At 45.6% G+C, this 23,953-nt stretch overlaps 2 gene segments (V, D, J or C); both read left to right on the top strand.

Annotated features, from left to right (window-relative positions):
• Window positions 1-3,849: 3,849 nt before the first annotated feature.
• On the top strand, window positions 3,850-4,749 carry LOC122203507. The segment is given in 2 exon segments: window positions 3,850-4,345; window positions 4,456-4,749. Coding segments are annotated over 2 exon segments (330 nt in total).
• An 11,467-nt stretch (window positions 4,750-16,216) lies between these two features.
• LOC122204037 lies at window positions 16,217-16,814 on the top strand. The segment is given in 2 exon segments: window positions 16,217-16,274; window positions 16,387-16,814. Coding segments are annotated over 2 exon segments (486 nt in total).
• The last annotated feature ends 7,139 nt before the right edge of the window (window positions 16,815-23,953 follow it).

Genomic DNA, 23,953 nt, shown 5'->3' with positions numbered 1-23,953 from the left:
ATTTCTTAACACCTCAATTGGAACAGTTATAGGGACATGACCTCCTAACCACATGAGGCCAGAAGAACAATGTGTTTGCCTCGGTCAGAGGTGCCAGAAAGGGGCTGAAAAAGCCTTAGAAACCCATGCCTCATACATTCTCAGAGAGACAATGCACCTAGGAACCAATGAACCATTCTGTAGCTTAACCAACTAGGTTCAGCCACCATCTGGAATGCCTCCAGGGGGCCAGGTGGGCCTAGGGGTTGAAGTCACCTGTGCCCAGAGATACACTCCTTAGTTGCCGGAGTGAGGCTTTCAGATCCGTATGTCTCTCCTTACAGGCCCTCTTTGCTGGCAAACACATGAGGCTATCCTTCCTGCAAGTAGAGGAGTCTCCATAGGGGATGGCAAGGGCTAACCGTAAGGCCAGACAATTTCTTGCAGAACCTTAATTTCTTCCCTAATGGTTCTTTTCCCAGAGGGCCTGCTGAGTGCAATTCCCCAACAGACAATACCCCAGGTACTTTTAAGGCCAAGTTACGTAAAAGCAGGAGTACAAGAAGCTTCACTGTCGGCGGGCCGCCCTGCAGTCACCAATCCGTCCACAGCCCGGGGCCTGCCACTCAGGCTGGGAGAGCTCGGCTTCCAGCACTCAGTTGTGAGCATTCTATGGCGTTGTATTTCTTTATGCCTTGTTAGCCCCTAGGTGTAAGCCCGGGAGACTCCTACACCTATGCCCCACAGTGAACATCTTTTTTCATCAATAAGAAAACAAAACGTGAGCCTGTTAACAATTAGTGGGTGATGCCAGGAAACTTACATTCTAGCTTCTATTTTCCAGTGTGGAGTCTGGGTGGAAGATACTTTCTCACTTCAAGGAGATTGAAGAAGTCTGACTGTGCACTGTAGATAAGGACAGCCCTAACAATGGACTACAGAGAGGAATGTGAGAAAAGAAGGATCACAGGGTGTCTGATTTGGGAGGCCCTAAAGAGAGTCTCATACATTCACAGCGGGAGCAGCCATCATGGCCATGTGCCTCTGCAGCCAGTCAGCTGGGGGACTCAGCTGGAGAGGGAGCAGTATGTGGATTTGATGGGGTGGGTGGTCAGTGAGGTGGGTGGGACTAAACCTCGAGGGGTATGTGGGATGGATTGTGATCATGGTAATGATGACCCAGGATTTTAAGAAAGTGAGGAGGGCAGGGAGTCTAAGGAAGTGAAGAAACCAGCAAGAAAAGGGAGAGAGAAAATGCCATTTCTTCCATGTCATAAGTATCCTCTCACCCACCCTCATATTGGACAAGAGGTTGTGGTATCTGTCTCACCAGGCCTCCTGCCTTGTCTCCTTGACACCAAAGGAGAAGTAGAAATAAATCAGTTGTGATAATAGTCAAAGTATTAAATGACAGCTGACGGGCCCCTGGGTAGCTCCGTCAGTTAAATATCTGACTTGGGTTCAGGTCATGATCTCATGGCTACTGAGTTCAAGTCCCACGTCGGGCTCTCTGCTGACAACTCGGAGCCTCCAGCCTGCGTCCCATTCTGTCTCCCTCTCTCTCTGCCCTTCCCCCATTTGGGTTCTGTCTTTCTCTTTCTCAAATATGTATAAACATTAAAAAAATTAAGAAAGAAAGACCGATGAAAGAGTCTCCCTCACTCTCTCAGGTAGGTTTAATTCTCTTCCACTTCCTGCACAGCTCAAGACCTATTTGTGCTCATGGAAAAGAATGAATGAGTGTATGAATGAGAGTGATAAAAGTTTTCAGAGAACAAAATATAGAAGAGCACATCTTCAGTATGGTAAATAAAACTATAAAACACCTTCCTTTCGGTGAACACACACAGAGATGAAGCACTGAAAGCTTTCCCACCTCGGGTAGGGAGCAAGGCCACCATGTCCTATCTCAACACTGCTGTTCCACATAGGACTGGATGTGTCTGTCAGAACCATAAGGCAAGACAAACAATGAGAGGCATTCAAATGAAGAAGAACAAGAGACAATTGTCCCATTTCAGGTGAGAGAATGACCTACAGGAAAAATACAAAGGAACCTACAATCAATTATGCAAATATATAAATTCAAAGAGTCATAAATAATTTTGGAAACATTTCAGAATAAAGATCAACATAGAAAGATTATATAGATGCATACATACTAGCAATAAACAGGTGAAAATAAAAAAAAACCCTTAAAACCACTCGATGAACTTTTTAGGGTCATATTTAACAAAACAAGTATAGGCCACAGGTGCAGAAATCTGGACAATGCTGGTAAATGTAATCAAAGTGGATCTAAAACAAGGAAAGATATGTTCCGTTTATGGATTAGAACACTCATTATAGTAAATATGCCAGTTCTTCCCAAATTGCATAAAAGTGTAATTCAGTTCCTGTCCTAGCAAGTCAGGGTGGTATGGGTAGAGGATAGACACATTGGCCAATGTAACAGAACATATAACCCAGAAACGGACCCACAGAATGAAGGATAAACACTTTTTTTTCTTTTACAAAGTAGAAGAAGCCTTTCCGAGGAGAAAGGATGGACTTTTGGACAAATGGCCACAGAACAATTGGATATCCTGAGAGAGAAATTAATGAAATGAATGAGAGAATGAAAACTCACTTTATATATATTAAAAAATCACTAAAAGGATTTTAGACATAACTGTAAAACAGAAAGCTACAAACATAAAAAAGGAGAAACTATTCAGGATCTAGGGTTTCTATAAAAATGTTTAAATAAGACACTGTAGGGTAACCCATGAAACAACAAAAAAAAGAAAAACAAAAAATACCACTTGCTAAATAGGACTTCATCAAATATAAATTCATTGTTATTTCCTTTTCTTTTTAATGTAGTAAGCCAAGGAAATTACCTAAAAATATGGAAGATTAACATAATACTCAATTCCATGGACAGAGGCTGGAATCCATTGCTTTAACGCACAGGAGTTTTCAAACATTCACGAGATAGACATATTCTCAATTGTAGGCCAGAGGAGGGACATGAGGTGTGGAGTATCTTCTGCAAAGAACTGGCAACTTACCATTTAATTGAGGTAAATGCCTCCAAATCCTATGGACTAGGGCTTCTTTGGAGACTGAAAAATGCTACATTGAACATGGGCAGCACTATAGGGTCACATTTTCCAAGATTCAGCTCAATGATATGTGAATAAACAGAAGTGAGGAAACCCACTGGGCTCTCAGGGCTGTGAAAACAGTTGGGTGTGTGCCCTTCAGCCAGGAGGGGGCTCTGTGGGACTGCCCTGTCATCCCTACACAGGGCCTCAGTGGGGACCATTCACTAAAAGGAACCTGGGACTGGGACTGGGTCCTGTACTTCCTGAGGGAGACTGAGCAGCTGCGTCCCTTCTGGTGTGGCAGAGTCCCCACTTGAGCAAGGACATGTGTGTTGTCTCAACAGGTGCTTCCTTGCAGGGGTCTCCCCAGGGGTGAAGCCAACCTCCATCGTCCCCAGTATGTGATGTGAGGTGGCAAGAGTGACAGCTGACAAAGATATTCAGTGTGGAACCCTGTAGGAATGCACACGAGGGAGGTGGGCTTCTACCTACAACCTGGAGAAACGGTGTCCCTGTGTCCTCAGTGCTGAGGGAGCTTCTGGGAAAGGAAAACTCTCAGACCAGAGAGGAAGGAGGGAAGGGGGAAGAAGTCGGCCTCCTGCACAGAACTGGCCATGTGTCAATGTGGACCCATCGCTCTGTGGCCCTGATCCTCATCTGTGTGGTTGTACAAGAGTCACCACGTCAGTCCTGCCCCGTCAATAATAGCCAAGGGCGCTGTGGACAGACTCACTATGCAGAGCCAGAGGAGAGCACAGTGTGTCCTCAGGGGATCGGAGGCCACACAGGGGACACCTGGCCTGTCCCGAAGGAAGGGGATGGTGGACAGAGCAGTGGGAAGGCAGGAACTCTGATGAGATCTGCTCACCATGTCACATATGCTGTGTCTGGGCCTGGACACCAGGGGGTGGCTGTCACCTGCTTCTGAGGGTTGGCCATGATTAGAGCTGGGACCTGCACCTGGACAATGCCTGTGCCCTCTGCTCAGGACTCCAAACTGTGACCTCCCCTCTCCTGGCATGGCCCCAGAGACCACCTCCCCGTCCAACCCACCTGACATCCTCAGGCAGAGGGACTTGACCCAGGGTCAGTGAAGTGTCAGAGAGCTGCTGGTCTGATTTGCATGGATGGGCCCTCCCTCTCTCAGAGGATGAAAAGGGGAAGGAAGGGATTAGAGGAGATCTGCTCAGCTGTGGATCCACAGAAGGCAGGGTTGGTGATGACCTCCACCATGGCCTGGTTCCCTCTTCTCCTCACCCTTTTCATCCACTGCACAGGTGACTAGATGAGGGAACAGAGGAAGTGGTCCAGGGAGGACACGTGGACCTTGGATTCTCCTCTGGTGTCTAGACCCAGCATCATGCTCTCTTTGTCTCTCCCCTTCCAGGGTCCCGGGCCCAGTCTGTGCTGACTCAGCCGCCCTCAGTGTCTGGGGCCCTGGGCCAGACGGTCACCATCTCTTGCACTGGAAGCAGAAGCAACATCGGTATTGCTGGTGTGAACTGGTACCAACAGCTTCCAGGAAAGGCCCCTAAACTCCTCATCTATGGTAGTAGCGATTGACCCTCAGGGGTCCCTGACAGATTTTCTGGCTCCATGTCTGGCAACACAGGCTCCTTGACCATCACTGGGCTCCAGGCTGAGGATGAGGCTGATTATTACTGCCTGTCTGCTGACATTACTCAAGGTGCTGACACAGTGCTCCAGGCCTGTGGGGAAGTGAGACAAAAACCTGCTGTCCCCACAGCAATGGGACTTCCTGTGTAGCTCTGACTTTTTGGCCAAGTCAAGTGCTTCTTTGTTTTTTTGTGCAAGCTTGGGTCTGAGACCCTTCACAAGCAATATGTCTAGAAAGTCTTTCCACATTCTTTGCAATTCCTCCTTGAAGCCTGTCTTTCGGATCAATATACTGTGTGTTTTTGTCAAACTGAGCACATTCCTGGGTGCCAAAGGCAGGCTTCCCTCAGGACAGGGTCCATGACAGGTCACAGCAGAAACGGGAACACAAATCCGGCTCTGTCTGAGTCAGGACACATTGGGAGTGTCCGCTATGTGTCCTGGTAACAAAAGCTCCCACTAATCGCCCCTAAATCCTCATCTATTATGATAGTTGGATCCATTGTGGATCCTGATTCCCTCTTTGTCTCCAGGTCTAGCAACTGTGGCTCCCAGATCTTCCCTGGGTTGAGGGCTGAGGGCTGAGGAGGAGGCTTCTCGTCCTTGCACCTCCTGGGACAGCATGGTGGGCTCACACAGAGTCCCAGGCCCATGAGAACTGAAAGCAGAACCCCTTTCTCATCTGCTGGGAGGGCGAGGCCCCAGCAGCTGCTCAGGTTCAGCCTGTGACTTCTGCTTCTGATGCTCCTGCTGCTGCCACCATGGGCCCCGCTGCAGGCAGCAGCACCACCTGGGAGTGAGGGCTCCTCCTTCCCTTCTGTCCCCAAAGTCACTCGCAGCAGCCCCTTCCTAGACAAAAGTTCTCAAAGCACACAGAAAGCTCATCTCGCCCATCAGGTTGCGACACAGGTCTCTAAGTTCATGGACTGGGGGTCGTAGGTCCAGTGTTCTCAGCTCCCACCTGACTTCTGGGGAAGCCAGGGTCTCCATCCTTTGCCATTTACCTATTTCTAGAAGTTTCCAGACCTATGTAATCCTCTTATTAGTCTTCAGTAGAAATAACTGTGCTTTTGGCTCTTTGGGATGATGTCTTCTCTCACAGCAGCACCAGCTCCAGAGTATATATGACTAAATCACAATTTTTTTTTTTTGCCTTTTGAAATGAATCCCTGTCCATTCCCATCAATGCTGAGATCCAAGCAGTGGTTTTTCTTATTCACTTGCATTGCCTAACACTTACAGAAAGATGTTGAATAATAATGGTGTTTAGGTCACGTTAGCCTTTTCATCTTGTAGAAATATCCTCCCCACCCTCATCTCATTATCTAATTTTCTGGGTGTGGGACTGAGTTCTATGTGTGTGGGAGACTGTGTGTTATCTCAGTATACATTTTCTGTCTGTGAATGCTGAAGGAGGTTGTAGACAACTGAAACTATGACCTCTGAATGCTGTTACCATATTTTGTGTATTTTGCTAGTGTATTATTTACTTATTTATTTGTCTATTTGCATCTAAATTAGTTACCGTATAATCCAATAATAATTTCGGGAGTAGATTCCAGTGATTCATCCCCTATGTATAACACCCAGTGCTCATTCCAACAAGTGTCTTCCTTAATGCCTCTTACCCATTTAGCCCATGTCCCCCTCACAACCCCTAGCAACCCTGTTTGTTCTCTATATGTAAGAGTCTCTTATATTTTGTCTCCCTCTTTGTTTTTATATTAATTTTGCTACCCTTCCCTTATGTTAATCTATTTTGTATCTTAAATTGCTCATATGAGTGAAGTCATATAATATTTCTCTTTCTCTCCTTGGCTAATTTCACTTAGCATACTACACTCTAGTTTCATCCACATGGTTGCAAAAGGCAAGACTTCATTCTTTTGATTGCCAAGGAATACTCCATTGTATATATATATACCACATCTTCTTCATCCATTCATCTGTCAGTGAACATTTGGACTCTTTCCATACTTTGGCTATTGTTGATAGTGCTGCTAGAAACATTGGGGTGCCTGTGCCCCTTTGAAACAGCACACTTGTATCCCTTGGACAAATACCTAGTAGTGCAATTTCTGGGTTGTAGGGTAGTACTTTTTGTTTTCTGTACATACAATACCCAGTGCTCATCCCAACAAGTGCCCTCCTCAATGCCTATCATCCATGGGTAGTTCCATTTTTAGTTTTTTAAGGAACTGCCATATGGTTTTTGAGAGTTACTGTGCCAGTTTGCATTCCCACCAGTAGTGCAACTGAGATCCTTTTCCTCTGCATCCTTGCCAATATCTGTTTTTGCCTGAGCTGTTAATTTTAGCCATTTTGACTGGTGTGAGATGATGTCTCATTGTGGTTTTAGTTTGTATTTCTTTGATGATGGGTGATGTAGAACCTTTTTTCATGTGTCTTTAACCATCTGGATGTCTTCTTTGGAAAAGTGTCTATTCATGTCTTTTGCCCATTTCTTCACTGGAATATTTGTTTTTTGGGGGGATGGTTTGGTGTTTGAGGGCATGTGGGAAAGGCTGGGGCAATTCTGTTTGTCCCCTGCCATCAGGGACACCATTCAGGGCCTCCAGGGTTTCAGGCATCAGTGTGCTCACTAGACGATGTTGACCTGCCAGGACCTGGGGAGCATAAGCACCCAGACCACCTGTATCTCTGGGTTAGTTCATTAACTCCTCCTCTGTGTGCTCCCACTTGTGAAAGCCCTGGGCAGGGAAGCTGGATAGACAGACAGCAAGGGTTCACTTGAGTGCAGAAATTCCACCCCCATGGAAGTGTCTACAGGCTGGTCCTGTAGAATTAGCAAGTAAGCATGGGTAGCATTGTTGTGACTATAATTGTGGCATATCAATATATGTGCATTCACAATGAGTAAAAACCATTTCAGGTTTTCATGTAGGTATGTTTATTTTCCGTGTTTCCCTTCCAATTCCATTGGGAGATGTTGGATTCATGTGCTCATTGGTCCATCAGTTTGGCTCTGAGTGGATATTCACTAGAGTCACCTGCAACCAGCCTCCTCTCTTTTTCTGGCCTTGGCACATGCCCTGACCTCTGACCCACGGGTCCCCCAGCTCTCTGCAGGGACACCACTTGGCTCACCATATAGTCCCCACTGTATGTACCACAGTTCTGTTGGAAGTTCTTTGTCCCAAATTTCCATGCACACCCCACATGAACTTGGGCACTATCTCCATATGTGCCCCAACGACACCCCTTCACCATGTTTACATTTACCATATGCAGTGCCTACAAACACAAGACACACTGTGCATTCCAGGGATATTTTGGGCAGAGATGGATATTTTGAAATAAATCATAGTTTTCCACTGAGATACATTTCCAAATGTGAAAGTGTCATCATTCCATTAAGAGACCTAGAAAGCCCCTTTCTTACTCCACTCTCTTGGGTCACGACGTCAGTAAGACTGCTGCCTAAATGAACATTCTGCTTGGAGTGTAGAGGGGACCACAGCAACTGGAGGACATGGTGCTGAGGGCAGCAGGGGAGCAGTGTGGCAGGGGCCTGCAGAGTGGAGGGGCTGAGCCAGACAACTGGGAAACCACTCAGCTGGTGGGAGGGGCAGGAGGCAAACTGTATCCTCACTGATGTGTGACCAGCTTCCACCTGTGAGCTCCCATTGCTCTGTGACCTCCTGGATCTGGATGCTTCACCACATAGAGTCAAATGTGGATCATGTCCTTTTTCTCTATGGCATCTGGTACGTTTGAGGCTGATAGACAACGACCGGCTAGAATGTATTTCCAAGGAGGAAGTGGGTTCTCAGGAGAGTCTGCCCCGAAGATAAGAGAGCTTGTGGGCAGAATCCCCGCATGGAACCTCAGAAGACAGAACTCTGTGGGGTCTCCACCATGTCCTGGAGTCTCTTCTTCAAACCTTTAAACAGGAAGCCTTTGCCAGATTTTACAAAAGGAGTCCCTGAGATCACACAGGACCTGCCCTTTCCTCAGCTCATCAAGGAGCAGGTGCAGTGACATCAGACTCACAGTCCATCTGTTGGTGAACCGGTCAATTCAGCAAAGGTCCCCAATTTCTGCACTGAAAACCTCTGCAATATGTACTATTGTGGGTCTGGGGCAGAAGCCCCATGAATGTGATGACTGGCATCATGTAGAATGCAGCCAGAGTGGGAGGAAATAATCACTTCAGATCCAGGGTCACTGGCCTACACCTTGCACAGGGCTCTTCACCCAGTTAAGTGGGACAAGACCTCTCTCTGCTGCCCTTGTTCCACCCATCTTGTCTCTGTTACTTAGTGTCACCAGTACTAGTCACAGTCAGCGACTAGTCCTCACTGAGGAGATCTCTGCCATCACGGCCAAAGCAACACAGGCCTACCTAAGGCCATGACGTCCATCTGGATATCCAAGAATGACCACTTGTCTTTTGCCATCAATGCTAAGTATTAACCATTGATTTTGGCTTTTTAATTTCATTTTCTAACTATTGAGGAATAATTTAAAAATAATAGAAGTGAAGATCTCCTTTACCTGTTCTTGATCTTTGTGGAAATCGTCTCCTCACTACGGCAGGAAGTAAGACGTGGGCCTTAGGACTACATCATCAGTGTGTGCGAGAGTGTGTGTTTTACCATATTATAGATGTATCTCATTGTATTTTTATGTGGGTGTTATTAGGATATGGTGTTAAATGTGGTGAAAGGCCCTTTTGAGACGAACTGGGGCAATATGGTCATATCTCATGATGTAATAATATGGTGTTTAATATAAAACTCTTTCTTATTATGTAATCCAACTTGTATCATTGGAATAAATCACACTTAATGATAGTATTTCAATTTATTAATATGGTATTGAGGTCTCTTTGTTAATATTTTGTACCCAACAAGTCTATCAATATTTCATGATACTGTTCTACTATTTTCCTTTTTGTAAAAGCTATTTTGAAGGTGTATTTATGAGTTTTATAGCGTTTTTAAAAGAAGTAAGAAATATTCAATACCATGTTAAATTATGAAAAAATATGAAGTAAATAAGTGGAATCATCTAAATTCTGAAGTTTTGTTAGATGTCCCTTTGAAAACGTCTGTACCTAATGTATTTCTGTGGAGTGCTTCTATAATAAACTTTTCCATGTTTTTTTTTTTCCATGTTTTTACTGGAATTGGTCTATTCAGCCAATGTATTTCTAGGACAGCCAATTTTGTAACTTCTAAGAAACTCTGTATTTAATGTATTCTTACTAGGATGTACCACTTACAAGTTCTTTTTATTCATTTTTCATTTTTCCATGTGAGATTAAAAGGATGCGCTGTGGGACAGCCCTGTGGTCCCTACATAGCTGGTCAGTGAGGACCAATCACTCAAAGGAGACCAGACCTTGAAGCTTTGTGGTGTCGCAGCAGGTGCTACCTCCCAGGGCTCCCCGGGCAGGAGTTCCACCCCCATCCTCCCCAGTGTGTGGTGTGAGCTGAGCTTCAGCACCAGGGCTCAGGGTGGGGCTGGGCAGTCACTGGATGGACCTCATTTGCATACACAGCCCCTCCTGTGGCAGAGGGTGGAGGAGAAAAGGAGGCCTGGGGTGGCCCAGCCAAGTGTGGGGAGCAGGGGTTGTGTCACCATGGCTGGGCGCTGCTCCTCCTCCTCCTCCCTCACTGCCCAGGTAGGGACAGGCCTTATGCTCACAGGGTGGTCCCCACATCACTCCTCTTTTGCTCAGAATCCTGAATTTTGGTTACCATTTCCAGCTGCATCCCCAAAGGGTATCTCCCTGGGAGATCCACAGGTATCTCCCAGCCTGTGCTGACCCAGCCGCTCTCCCTGTCTGCATCTCCGGACATCTGCACCTTGAGCAGTGGCTTCAATGTTGACAGCTATTACATACATTGGTTCCAGCAGAAGACAGTGAGCCCTCCTCTATCTCCTGTACTACTACTCAGACTCAACTAAGCACCAGGGCCCTGGGATCCCCAGCCACTTCTCTGGGTCCAAAGATGCCTTGGCCAATGCAGGGCTTCTGCTCCTCTCTGGGCCGCAGCCTGAGGACGAGGCTGACTCTTCCTGTGCTACAGCTCATGGCAGTGGGTGCAGCTTTGGCTCCTCACAGTGACTCAGATATGGAGAAAGTGAGTCAAAAACCCCTGGGTCCACAGATCTTGTGTCTGAGCCTCTGTTATTGGGAACCTTCTGTGGAGGCTCCTGTGGGGGAGACACCTCTGTGCTGAGAGCTGTCCTTGAGGAGGAAGGACGGACACACAGATGATGCTCTTGCCTGAGACAGCACACGTGTCCCAGGAGCCCATGCGAATCAGGGAATGGAGCCCAACTGCACATGCCCCTGGGTCTGGAGAAACTTAGCAAGAACAACTATTTTACGACCAAAATCTCTGTCTCTCCCTCTAGTTATATCTCCTTTACTACTCGCAGAATACTTCACTTCACACACTCATGTTCATCAATTATACGTTTTGTATCTGTTTTCCCATATCTAGAAATTCTGTGGGACACACGGTGAGTGTCCTACAATTTACCTGAATTTAAGGCTTAGTTTATCTGCACAGAGATAGTGTCAGATCCACAGGGGAAGGGCTCAGCACCAGGAGGTTGCTCCTCATTTTGATGCCAACAACAACTAGTAGATTGCCTGTGCCCTCTGTCCAACGTGGCTACACGTCGAAGGTTCCCACAACTCCCTCCTCAGGTCCATTAAGGTGCCAGATCAACTCACAGAACTCAGGGAGACACTGACTCCTTTTCTCAGCTCATTAAAGATATGAAGGGGACAGGTGAACAAGTAATGAAGAGACACCTAGTGTCAAGTCTGGGAGCGTCTCGAGCACCAGAGCTTCAGTCCCCGTGCAGTTGAGGTGCATCTGTTCTGAGAGTGGATGTGTTTGCCAAACCGGAAGCTCTTCAAACCCTGTACTTTGGCATTTTTTTTTGAGGGATCGGTAGACATGATTGGACATTAACTGCACTGTCAGTCTTCCCTCCCTGTCTCAAGTATGAGGGGGTGAATATTCGCAGCCTCTGATCAAGGCTTGGTCTTTCTGGGGACCAGCCCCATCCAGGAGCCATCCAGGAGCCCACCCAGAGTCACGTCATTAGAACTAAGATGCTTCTAGTGCTCTTGTCACTTAGGAAATGACAAGAATTTCAGAAACTCTGTGTCAGGATCCAGGGCGCAGAGACTCCTATATAGTTCCTAAGATCACACAGTACGATTGTCTCAACTGGACAAGGTGAACTGGACAGTCTTGTTCATCCACAAATCTCAGGCTGTAAACTGTGACTCTTGTGTTACTGACGACACATCCATAATCGATATGTTAATAAGCACCTTGGTCATAGACACAATTTTCTCTTTCACCCATCTGACAAAAAGTGAGTCACAACTTCTTCAGACTCACCTCACCCCCTCCCCCTCCCAACACAGGTTCCTCTTCTCCCTTCTGCTCCTGCCTCCCTCAGGCCTTCAGTCTCTCCCCATGGCTCCTCAGGTCTGAACCTATCTCTATGTTAGGATTTCAGAGAGAAGTAAAATTTTACAGTAATTTCCACTCTCTAGGGTTCATCTCTAGGGAGGAGAAGTCACAGATATTGGCCTGGCAGGAAATCCACTCATCATCTGATTCTTGCTCTCATCTCTGTAGTTTCCATGCTCACCGGTCTCAGTAAATCTCTGTAATATGAAACAGTATTATTGTGTTTGTGACAAATGAAGGTTCATTCAGCCTTTGAGTATTTGCCCACAAAAGCCATTAGTACAATGACTTTTCCCCCTTGAAACTTACTGAGGTTCCACAAAAGGTAACTGTTGACCTAGCCAACAAAGGAAGGATTGGCTACATAGTTCCAGACATGACAACTTTTCTTGTTGTTGAGAATATTTGTTTCCGAGGCCATCAGGAGATTAATGCAACCACACACTTTTGTTCCAATCATTGAAGTCTCATGCATTAGCCTTTTTCCAAAATAAAAAAGGCACTCTTTCATGGTCACTGCCAAGGGGGCATCCAGGGACCTTGGAGGCATAGTGGGGGGTGGCTGTGCTGTGAAGGGCAGAAGGAAGGGACTGTGTTGTCACCCCTGTCTTGTGCTTCCTGAGACCTGAAGCCACAGATGTGGGATATGTATCTGTTGGGGTGAAAATGGACTAAAAACTTATCCCCAAGATCCAAATTTATGATTCAATGGAATTCCTATCAGAACTAATCTGTACCAAATTCCTCTTCCTTGTGTACATTCCATCCTTGTGCAAGGGAAGTGACCTTCAAGACACTAGCCTTCTTTAGCTCCAAGCTCCAGAACACAGGAGGCTCTTTAAAGAGCTAGCCCCAGCGATGGATTTGCATAGAGAACCACACTCAGGGAGCGGAGAGAGGACATTAGAGGGACAGGGGTACAGTTGTCTACGTAGTTGGCCTCTGAATGAAAGACTTCCTGAGGATACATGGAGCATATTCTCTCTTTCTCTCTCTGTTTCTCTGTCTCTCTCCTTCTCTTTCTCTATCTTATACAAACACAGACACACACGCAGATGGACACACACACACACACACACACACACAACTCTCCTTTGAGTGTATAGTGTCCTAGAGTCTTCAGTTTCCCAGGTTCCCTTTGTCTCCAGAAATCATGGTCAACATGTACTCAACCAGTACCCACAGGATCAGAATCCCAGGAGGCAGAATCCCCATCATCAGGAAACACCAGCAACATCCAGTGTGACTGGGGTCCTGTCACAAGTGCAACCAGCACACGCTCTGAACACCTGCTCTCCTGGGACAAGGCTGATGCTCGGGAATCCAAAGGAGACTCTTTGTCCCCATGGGCAGCTCAGTCCCCAACAATCTCTGGGATCCAGCCAACCCCCAAGGCTGATCAGTTCATTGATTCTGGGACAGCAGCTTCACTGATGCTCCCACGGAGCTCAAGGTACATGAGGACATGCCACAAAATCTGTGCGTGCTCTCAGAACGGGGCTGTCACTGCTTCAGTCTTCCCAGTGACACCTGCAGCAATCTGGACTTCTGCTGAAAATTCTTCTGTCCCAATCAAGGGCCACAGTGACAGTGACCTCAGGGACACAGTTCCCCTTATTGCCATCTCTCCACCACCCACATATGGAACCTCTGACAGAAAGTTTTCAGCTCCGTTGGCCTCAGATGATAGAAGTTCATTCCTCTACTCATGGATGTCTGAATGAGCTTTTTTCTATCCTGAATATGCTGGACACAAAGAACAGAGGTAGAGCTGTGTTCACCCCAGAGACAAGTCTGACCCCAAATCGCTCTTTCCTGGAAGCTCTCTCAGTGTTTGGTAATTGCATTACAGAGGTGGTTCTGGAGTTCACAGAAATAGGCCCCTCATGGTATTTCACTGAGCATCATGTCGGGCTCTCCTACTTGCAGAAAAGTTCCACCATGCTATACTCATGACAAAGAAAACATGATTTTCGAAACACTTTATCGGCTCCTATTCAACCTCCAACAAAGGGATTCCCTTCTCCATTGTTCCCACAATTTCTATTTATTTTTCTCTGCAATAAATACAGATCTGTGAAAAGTATCCTAGGATTGTATCTGCATTTTCATAAGAACATTTCAATCAATTTCAAGAATGTTTCACTCTATGTTACTGAGAGAAATTTTGTATACAGAAGCACACACCCATTTATTTTTTTATTATTTTATTTTATTTTTTTTAATATGAAAATTATTGTCACATTGGTTTCCATCAGCACCCAGTACTCATTCCAACCGGTGTCCTCCTCAATACCCATCACCTATCCTCTCCTTCTTCCCAGTTTATTCTCAGTTTTGAAGAGTCTCTTATGGTTTGGCTCTCTCCCTCTCGAACTTCTTTTTTTCCTTCCCCTCCCCCATGGTCTTCTGTTACAATTCTCAGGATCCACATAAGAGTGAAAACATATGGTATCTGTCTTTCTCTGACTGACTTATTTCACTTTACATAAACCCTCCAGTTCCATTCACATTGCTGAAAATGGCCAGATTTCATTCTTTCTCATTGCCAAGTAGTATTCCATTGTATATATAAACCACATCTTCTTTATCCATTAAGCAGTTGGTGGACATTTAGGCTCTTTCCATATTTGGCTATTGTTGAAAGTGCTGCTATAAACATTGGGGTACAAGTGCCCCTAAGCATCAGCACTCCTGTATCCCTTGGGTAAATTCTTAGCAGTGCTATTGCTGGGTCATAGGGTAGATCTATTTTTAATTTTTTGAGGAACCTCCACACTGTTTTCCAGAGTGGCTGCACCACTTTGCAACCCTCAGTGCAGAAGGATTCCTGTTTCTCCACATCCTCTCCAGCATCTATAGTCTCCTGATTGGTTCGTTTCAGCCACTCTGACTGGCGTGAGGTGGTATCTCAGTGTGATTTTGCTTTGTATTTCCCTGGTGAGGAGTGATTTTAAGCATCGTCCATGTGCCTGTCGGCCTTCTGGATGTCTTCGTTAGAGAAGTGTCTGTTCATGTTTTCTGCTCATTTCTAAAGTGCACACTTGGCTAAGTGGTGACTAACACATAAACCGTGTCACTGGAACCCTGTCAGAGCACCTGCTGCGGTCACTCCTTCCCTCTTGGAACTTCCTGCAGGTTTCTCCTTGGGCTCTGGGTTCAGTGCCACACACAGGACCCCTGCAGACTTGTGTCTGTGTGCTGGGGGACAGATCCTGGGAGGGAATCACTAACCACAGTGTGTGGAGAACTGTTGTTTCAAATAAGCAGACATAGTGACAGATGGCAAAGATTTTTAGTGGACAGTGCCCCTAGGAATACACACAGTTGTTCCTTCCCACAGCACTGAGGACAGAAGGAGAGCTTCTGTTCAGGCTGTGGGAACCTCAGAGCAGGAGAGATCTGGAAACCAGGGAGGAAGCACATAATAGGAAAGAACACAGAATCTTACACAGAAGGGGCCACGTGTCCTTTGGTACTCATCACAGCTCCGGACATGATTCTGATCTAAGTGGCATTTTGTAGAATTACCACCTCAGTCCTGACCCATGAAACATACAGGGAAACATGGCCTGGCTTTTCCGGAGGAGTCTGAGTAGAGCAGAAAGTCTGGTTTGAGGATATGGGAGGCTACCCAGAAGGATGCCTGGCCTGGCCCTAGGAAAGGGGCAGTGGACGAAGCAACGGGGAACAGGAGCTCCTTTTATGGGTTCTGGTTACCATTTTGCACAATGATGTTTCTGAGTCTGGACACAAGGGGGCTCACAGGGCCCATTTCTGAGGGTTCAGGGGTGATGAGACCTGAGACCTGCCACCTGCACTGCCTGTGCCTTCTGCTCGAGACTCATAACTGTGACTTCTGCACAGTCTGGCCCCACACAGCCATTCCTCTACCCACCCCCTGACATCCATGGGTGGAGGCACCTGACTCAGGTCCAGTGAGGGGTCAGAGAGCTGGGGTATCATTTGCATGGACAGGCCTGCCCTGTCTCAGTGGATGAAAAGGGACAGATTAAGGGAGGTCTGCTCAGCTGTGGGGCACAGAAGACAGGATCGGTGATGGTCTCCACCATGGCTTGGTCTCCGGTCCTTCTCACCCTCCTTGCTCACTGCACAGGTGATTGGATGTGGGGACAGGGGAAGGGGTTCTGGGAGGACATGTGGGCCCTGCTTCCACCCTCTTGTGTCCAGACCCCGCTTTACCCTGTATGTATCTCTTCATTTTCCAGGGTCCTGGGCCCAGTCTGTACTGACTCAGCCACCCTCGGTGTCAGGCTCCTTGGGCCAGAGGGTCACCATCTCCTGCACTGGAAGCAGCTCCAACATCGGTAGCAATTATGTGAACTGGTACCAACAACTCTCAGGAACAGTTCCCAAACTCCTCATCTGTCGTAATAGCAATCGACCCTCGGGGATCCCAGATCGATTCTCTGGCTCTAAGTCTGGCAGCACAGGTACCCTGACCATCACTGGGCTCCAGGCTGAGGACGAGGCTGATTATTACTGCTCAACATGGGACAACAGTCTCAGTGCTCACACAGTGCTCCAGGCCCGTGGGGAAGTGAGACAAAAACCTGCTGTCCCCACACTGATGCGCTTTCCTTGTGCAGCCCCCACCTTCTGCCAACACAGCTGCTTCCCTAAAACGGAGGTCTGAAACCCAAACCAGTGAACTTTCTCTTGAGTATGTGTCCTTGTCCTCTCAATTCAGACACCAAACCCTGTCCCTGTAGGAGCACATTTTCTGTTTTATGCAAACTGAGCAGGAATTCTTGGATGCTGGGGCCGGTTGCCCTGGGGACAGAGTCCTTGAGGATTGTGCCTGCCTGCTGGGGCTGCCATAACATAATACCACACACTGGGTGAGAAAATCAAAAGATACTTATTTTCTCACACTTTTGGAGGCTAAATGTCCAAATTCAAGGTGGGGGCAGGTTTGATGTCCCCTGAGGTCTCTCTCCTTGGCTTGCAAATGGTTACATTCGTCCTGGGTCCTCACATGGCATTTCCTCGTGTGCTCCATGCTGTGTACCTCTTCTATAAGTCTATGAAGTCACAGTGTGGGTTTCCATATAGGAATCTACGGGGATACAGTTCAGTCCATATCAAAGCACCAGGACAGAATAGCGACACAGAGCATAGCTGTGTCTGACTCAGGATAGTCAACCGTCCACATGCTCTACATGCGTGGCTTTGAGAGAACCCTCACTACATGACCTATGTGGGCTCGGGGCTCAGATCACGGTACAGAAATGACAGGGAGGGTCCCCATGCTCACAGAGCTGACACCATCTTGGGCAAGAAAGTGGACACATAAGCCAAATGTACTGTGTCTCACACTGACTTCCCACATGGGGAAAATGTGTCTGCAGTCCCAGGTAATGTCCACACAACATAACGTCTGGATGACAGAGACCAGCCCTAACTGACCCACTGGTAAGAAACCCCAGATTTGAGGATGACTGGATCAAGCCACCCCGCCCTCTGCCCTGACACCATCATGGCAACCGGGGAAGGGACACCTATTGCTTTGGGTAACACAGTGACTGTCTGGTGGGACCTGGACTCACTGACTAACCGTGTAGTTGGGAGATTTGGGGTCCAGGTAGAAGAAAATGATGGAAGCTTCGCCAAAGAAGTCCCAGCCACCTGTATCATCTTCCCTCCATCCTCCGTGTTGTTCAGGTCGTCACACGGACTATGGACAATCTGCACAGGGGACACAGGCCAGGGTCTTTATGTCTCATAAAACTAGAGCTCAGCCCCCAGACCATTCTCATGCCCCTGCGTCGGATCAACTCCAGCCCAACACACCCTCAGAGGCACGAGGTTCTGGCCTGAAATGCAAACAGTCCCATGAGAAGTAGAAAGCAGAAAACATATTCCTACTCTGATGGCCTCCTATTCCCAGAGGTTGTTAGAAGGCACAAAGTTTTCCAGAAACCTTAAGGTGACCATTTCCAGACCGCCATGCACCTGAGACCTTTTCTTTTGCTCTTACTCTGTCGGGTGAGGAACAGACTCAGGCGCCAGTACAGGAACCACTCCTTTTTTCCCACACACTCCATATTGAGCTGCTCCTGCTCTCAGGCTCCCTCAGTCACCTCTGTGTCATTGCTGAGTGTTTCCACCTCACAGGGTCCTGGCCACAGGGAGTCAGATCACAGTCTGCCTGATTCCAATGCCACTGTGACTCTGCCTCTGAAAGACACAAAGCTTACTATTAAGCGTCAGAAGGGGCGCCTGGGTGGCTCAGTTGGTTAAGCATCCAACTCTTGGTTTTGGCTCAGGTCATGATCTCATAGTTCATGGGTTCAAGCCCCACGTCAAACTCTGTGCTGACAGCAAGGAACCTGCCTGGGATTCTGTCTTCCTCTCTCTCTGCCCCTCCCCTGCTCTCTCTCTCTCTCTCTCTCTCTCAAAAATAAATAAATAAACATTAAAAAAATTTAAAAAAAAGAGACAGAAATGAACTCTCCTGTTTTTCCCACACTTGGAACACTCTTTGCCAGTGTCCCTCCTGAATGTTCTTTCTCTATTCATTAATGTCATGTTATATCTCCAGGTCTAGGGTCATTTCTTTTCCCAAATTCCACTCTTCCCTTTTTCCTTCCTCCCCTTCCACTAATTAGTTCATGAACCTATACCGTCATCTCCTGTCTGTTGCCACAGTAATGTGGGGTGCATTGCAGGAAAAACACAGGGTCATTAAAGAAGAGTTTACTTCCTAGGAATCACTCTAGGATGTAAGAGAAGTCATTCATTTTTTAAAGAATTAGTTAATGTTTATTTATTTTTTGAGAGAGAGACAGAGAGAGAGGGAGAGCATGAACAGGGGAGGGGCAGACAGAGGGAGACACAGAATCTGAAGCCGGTTCCAGGCTATGAGCTGTCAGCACAGAACCTGAACCTGAAGGCTCAAAGTCATGAACAGTGAGTGTGACCTGAGGGAAAGTCGGATAGTTAACCTACTGAGCCAGGCAGACCCCAGGAAAAGTCATTCTGCCCTTAAATATTTCAGCTTCAAATGACTTTTTTTTACATGTCAAATATTATTTTATGTATTTTTTTATGTTTTTAAATATGAAACTTATGGTCAAATTGGTTTCCATGCAACATCCAGTGCCCATCACAACAGGTGCCCTCCTCAATACTCATCACCCACCCTCTCCTCCCTCTCACCCCATCAACCCTCAGTTTGTTCTCAATTTTTAAGAGTCTCTTATGTTTTGGCTCCCTCCCTCTCTAACCTCTTTTTTTTTTCTTCCCCTCCCGCATGGTCTTCTGTTAAGTTTCTCAGGATCCACCTAAGAATAAAAACGTATGGTATCTGTCTTTGTCTGCGTGACTTATTTCACTTAGCATAACACTCTCCAGTTCCATCCACAGTGCTACAAAAGGCCGTAATTCATTCTTTCTCATTGCCACATCATATTCCATTGTGTATATAAACCACAATTTCTTTATCCATCCATTAGTTGATGGACATTTAGGCTCTTTCCATGATTTGGCTGTTGTTGAACGTGCTGCTATAAACATTGGGGTACAGGTGCCCCTAAGCATCAGCACTCTTGTATCCCTTGGGTAAATTCCTAGCAGTGTTATTGCAGGGTCATAGGGTCGATCTATTTTTAATTTTTTGAGGAACCTCCACACTCTTTTCCAGAGTGGCTGCACCAGTTTGCATTCCCACCAACAGTGCAAGAGGGTTCCTGTTTCTCCACATCCTCTCCAGCATCTATAGTCTCCTGATTGGTTCATTTTAGCCACCCTGACTGGCTTGAGGTGTTATCTGAGTGTGGTTTTGATTTGCATTTCCCTGATGAGGAGCGACGTTGAGCATCTTTCCATGTGCCTGTTGGCCATCTGGATGTCTTCTTTAGAGAAGTGTCTATTCATGTTTTCTGCCCATTTCTTCACTGGATTATTTGTTTTTCGGGTGTGGAGTTTGGTGAGCTGTTTATAGATTTTGGATACTAGCCCTTTGTTCGATATGTCATTTGCAAATATCTTTTCCCATTCCATTGGTTGCCTTTTAGTTTTGTTGATTGTTTCCTTTGGTGTGCAGAAGCTTTTTATCTTGATGCGGTCCCAATAGTTCACTTTTGCCTTTAATTCCCTTGCCTTGGGGATGTGTCAAGTAAGAAATTGCTGCGGCTGAGGTCAGAGAGGTTTTTTCCTGCTTTTTCCTCTAGGGTTTTGGTGGTTTCATGTCTCACATTCAGGTCCTTTATCCATTTTGAGTTTGTTTTTGTGAATGGTGTAAGAAAGTGGTTTAGTTTCCTCCTTCTGCACGTTGCTGTCCAGTTGTCCCAGCATTTGTTAAAGAGACTGTCCTTTTCTCCACTGGATATTCTTTCCTGCTTTGTCAAAGATCAGTTGGCCATACTTTTGTGGGTCTAATTCTGGGGTTTCTATTCTATTCCATTGGTCTAAGTGTCTGCTTTTGTGCCAATACCGTGCTGTCTGCATGATTACAGCTTTGTAGTAGAGGCTAACGTCTGGGATTGTGATGCCTCCCGCTTTGGTCTTCTTCTTCACAATTACTTTGGCTATTTGGGCCTTTTGTGGTTCCATACACATTTTAGGATTGCTTGTTCTAGCTTTGAGAAGAATGCTGGTGCAATTTTGATTGGGATTGCATTGAATGTGTAGATAGCTTTGGGTAGTATTGACATTTTAACAATATGTATTCTTCCAGTCCCTGAGCACGGAATGTTTTTCCATTTCTTTATATCTTCTTCAATTTCCTTCATAAGCTTTCTATAGTTTTCAGCATACAGATCTTTTACATCTTTGGTTAGGTTTATTCCTAGGTATTTTATGCTTCTTGGTGCAATTGTGAAGGGGATCAGTTTCTTTGTCTTTCTGTTGCTTCATTATTAGTGTCTAACAATGCAACTGATTTCTGTACATTGATTTTGTATCCTGCGAGTTTCCTGAATTCATGTATCAGTTCTAGCAGACTTTTGGTGGAGTCTATCAGGTTTTGCATGTATAATATCATGTCATCTGCAAAAAGTGAAAGCTTGACTTCGTCTTTGCCAGTTTTGATGCCTTTGATTTCCTTTTGTTGTGTGATTGCTGATGCTAGCATTTCCAACACTATGTTAAACAACAGCAGTGAGAGTGGACATCCCTGTCGTGTTCCTGATCTCAGGGAGAAAGCTCTCAGTTTTTCCCCATTGAGGATGATATTAGCTGTGGGCTTTTCATAAATGGCTTTTATGATGTTTAAGTATGTTCCTTCTATCCGACATTCTCCAGGGTTTTTGTTAGGAAAGGATGCTGAATTTTGTCAAATGCTTTTTCTGCATCGATTGACAGGATCATATGGTTCTTATCTTGTCTTTTATTAATGTGATGTATCCCATTGATTGATTTGTGAATGTTGAACCAGCCCTGCAAGGCAGGAATGAATTCCACTTGATCTTAGTGTATAATTCTTTTTATATGCTTTCTAATTCAATTTGCTAGTATCTTGTTGAGAATTTCTGCATCCATATTCATCAGGGATATTGGCCTGTAGTTCTCTTTTTTTGCTGGGTCTCTGTCTGGTTTAGGAATCCAAGTAATGCTGGCTTCATAGAATGAGTCTGGAAGTTTTCCTTCCCTTTCTATTTTTTGGAATAGCTTGAGAAGGATAGGTGGTATATCTGCTTTAAATGTCTGGTAGAATTCCCCTGGGAAGCCATCTGCTCCTGGACTCTTATTTGTTGGGAGATTTTTGATAAGTGATTCAATTTCTTCGCTGGTTATGGGTCGGTTCAATGTCCTATTTCTTCCCGTTTGAGTTTTGGAAGTGTGTGGGTGCTTAGGAATTTGTCCATTTCTTCCAGGTTGCCCAGTTTGTTGGCATATAATTTTTCATAGTATTCCCTGATAATTGCTTGTATTCCTGAGGGATTGGTTGTCATAATTCTATTTTCATTTATGATTGTATCTATTTGGGTCATCTCCCTTTTCTTTTTGAGACGCCTGGCTAGAGGCTTATCAATTTTGTTTATTTAAAAAAAAAAAATTCTTGGTTTCATTGATCTGCTCTACAGTTCTTTTAGATTCTGTATGGTTTATTTCTGTCCTGATCTTTATTATTTCTCTTCTTCTGCTGGGTTTGGGGTGTCTTTGCTGTTCTGCTTCTATTTCCCTTAGGTGTGCTGTTAGATTTTGTATTTGGGATTTTTCTTGTTTCTGGAGATAGGCCTGGATTGCAATGTATTTTCCTCTCAGGACTGCCTTTGCTGCATCCCAAAGCATTTGGATTGTTGTATTTTCATTTTCATTTGCTTCCATATATTTTTAAATTTCTTCTCTAATTGCCTGGATGGCCCACTCATTCTTTAGTAGGGTGATCTTTAACCTCCATGCTTTTGGATGTTTTCCAAACTTTTTCCTGTGGTGTATTTCAAGCTTCATAGCCTTATGGTCTGAAAGTATGCATGGTATGATCTGAATTCTTTTATACTTATGAAGGGCCATTTTGTGACCCAGTATGTGATCTATCTTGGAGAATGATCCATGTGCACTTGAGTAGAATATATATTCTGTTGCTTTGGGATGCAGAGTTCTAAATATGTCTGTCAAGTGCATCTGATCCAATGTGTCATTCAGCGCCCTTGTTTCTTTATTGATCCTGTGTCTAGATGATCTATCCATTGTTGTAAGGGGGTAATAAAGTCCCCTGCAATTGCCACATTCTTATCAATAAGGTTGCTTGGGGCGCTTCGGTGGCTCAGTTGGTTAAGCGTCCGACTTCAGCTCAGGTCATGATCTCGCGGTCCGTGAGTTTGAGCCCCTTGTCGGGCTCTGTGCTGACCACTCAGAGCCTGGAGCCTGTTTCGGATTCTGTGCCTCCCTCTCTCTCTGACCCTCCCCCATTCAGCTCTGTCTCTCTCTGTCTCAAAAATAAATAAAGTTAAAAAAATATAAGTTTGCTTATGTTTGTGATGAATTGTTTTATATATTTGAGGGCTCCCGTCTTCAGTGCATGGCCATTTATAATCGTTAGCTCTTCCTGATGGAGAGACCCTGTCATTGTTATATAATGCCCTTCTTCATCTCTTGTTACAGCCTTTAATTTAAAGTCGAGTTTGTCTGATATAAGCATGGCTACTCCAGCTTTGTTTTGACTTCCAGTGGCATGATAGATAGTTCTCCATCCATTCACTTTCAATCTGAAGGTGTCCTCAGGTCTCAAATGAGTTTCTTGTAGACAGCAAATAGATGGCTCTTGGTTTTTTATCCATTCTGATACCCTATGTCTTTTGGTTGGAGCATTTAGTCCATTTACATTCAATATCATTACAGAAAGATATGGGTTTAGAGTCATTGTGATATCTGTAGATTTCATGCTTGGAGTGATGTGTCTGGTACTTTGTGGTCCTTGCAACATTTCTCTCACAGAATCCCGCTTAGGATCTCTTGTAGGGCTGGTTTAGTGATGATGAATTCCTTCAGCTTTTGTTTGTTTAGGAAGACCTTTGTCTCTCCTTCTCGTCTGAATGACAGGCTTGTTGGATAAAGGATTCTCGGTTGCATATTTTTTCTATTCATCAATTGAAGATTTCCTGCCATTCCTTTGTGGCCTGCCAAGGTTCAGTAGATAGATCCATCAGTAGTCTTATCAGACTCCCTTTATATGTTAGAGTGTGTTTATCCCGAGCTGCTTTCAGAATTTTGTCTTTATCCTTGTATTTTGCCAGTTTCGCTATGATACGTCATGCAGAAGATCGATTCAAGTTACGTCTGAAGGGAGATCTCTGTGCCTGTTGGATTTCAGTGTCTTTTTCCTTCCCC

The sequence above is a fragment of the Panthera leo genome, chromosome D3 (assembly GCF_018350215.1).
Source record: "Panthera leo isolate Ple1 chromosome D3, P.leo_Ple1_pat1.1, whole genome shotgun sequence".
NCBI classification, from domain to species: domain Eukaryota; kingdom Metazoa; phylum Chordata; class Mammalia; order Carnivora; family Felidae; genus Panthera; species Panthera leo.
Note: the sequence above shows the minus strand (reverse complement) of the source record. Positions and strands in the feature narration are given on the sequence as shown.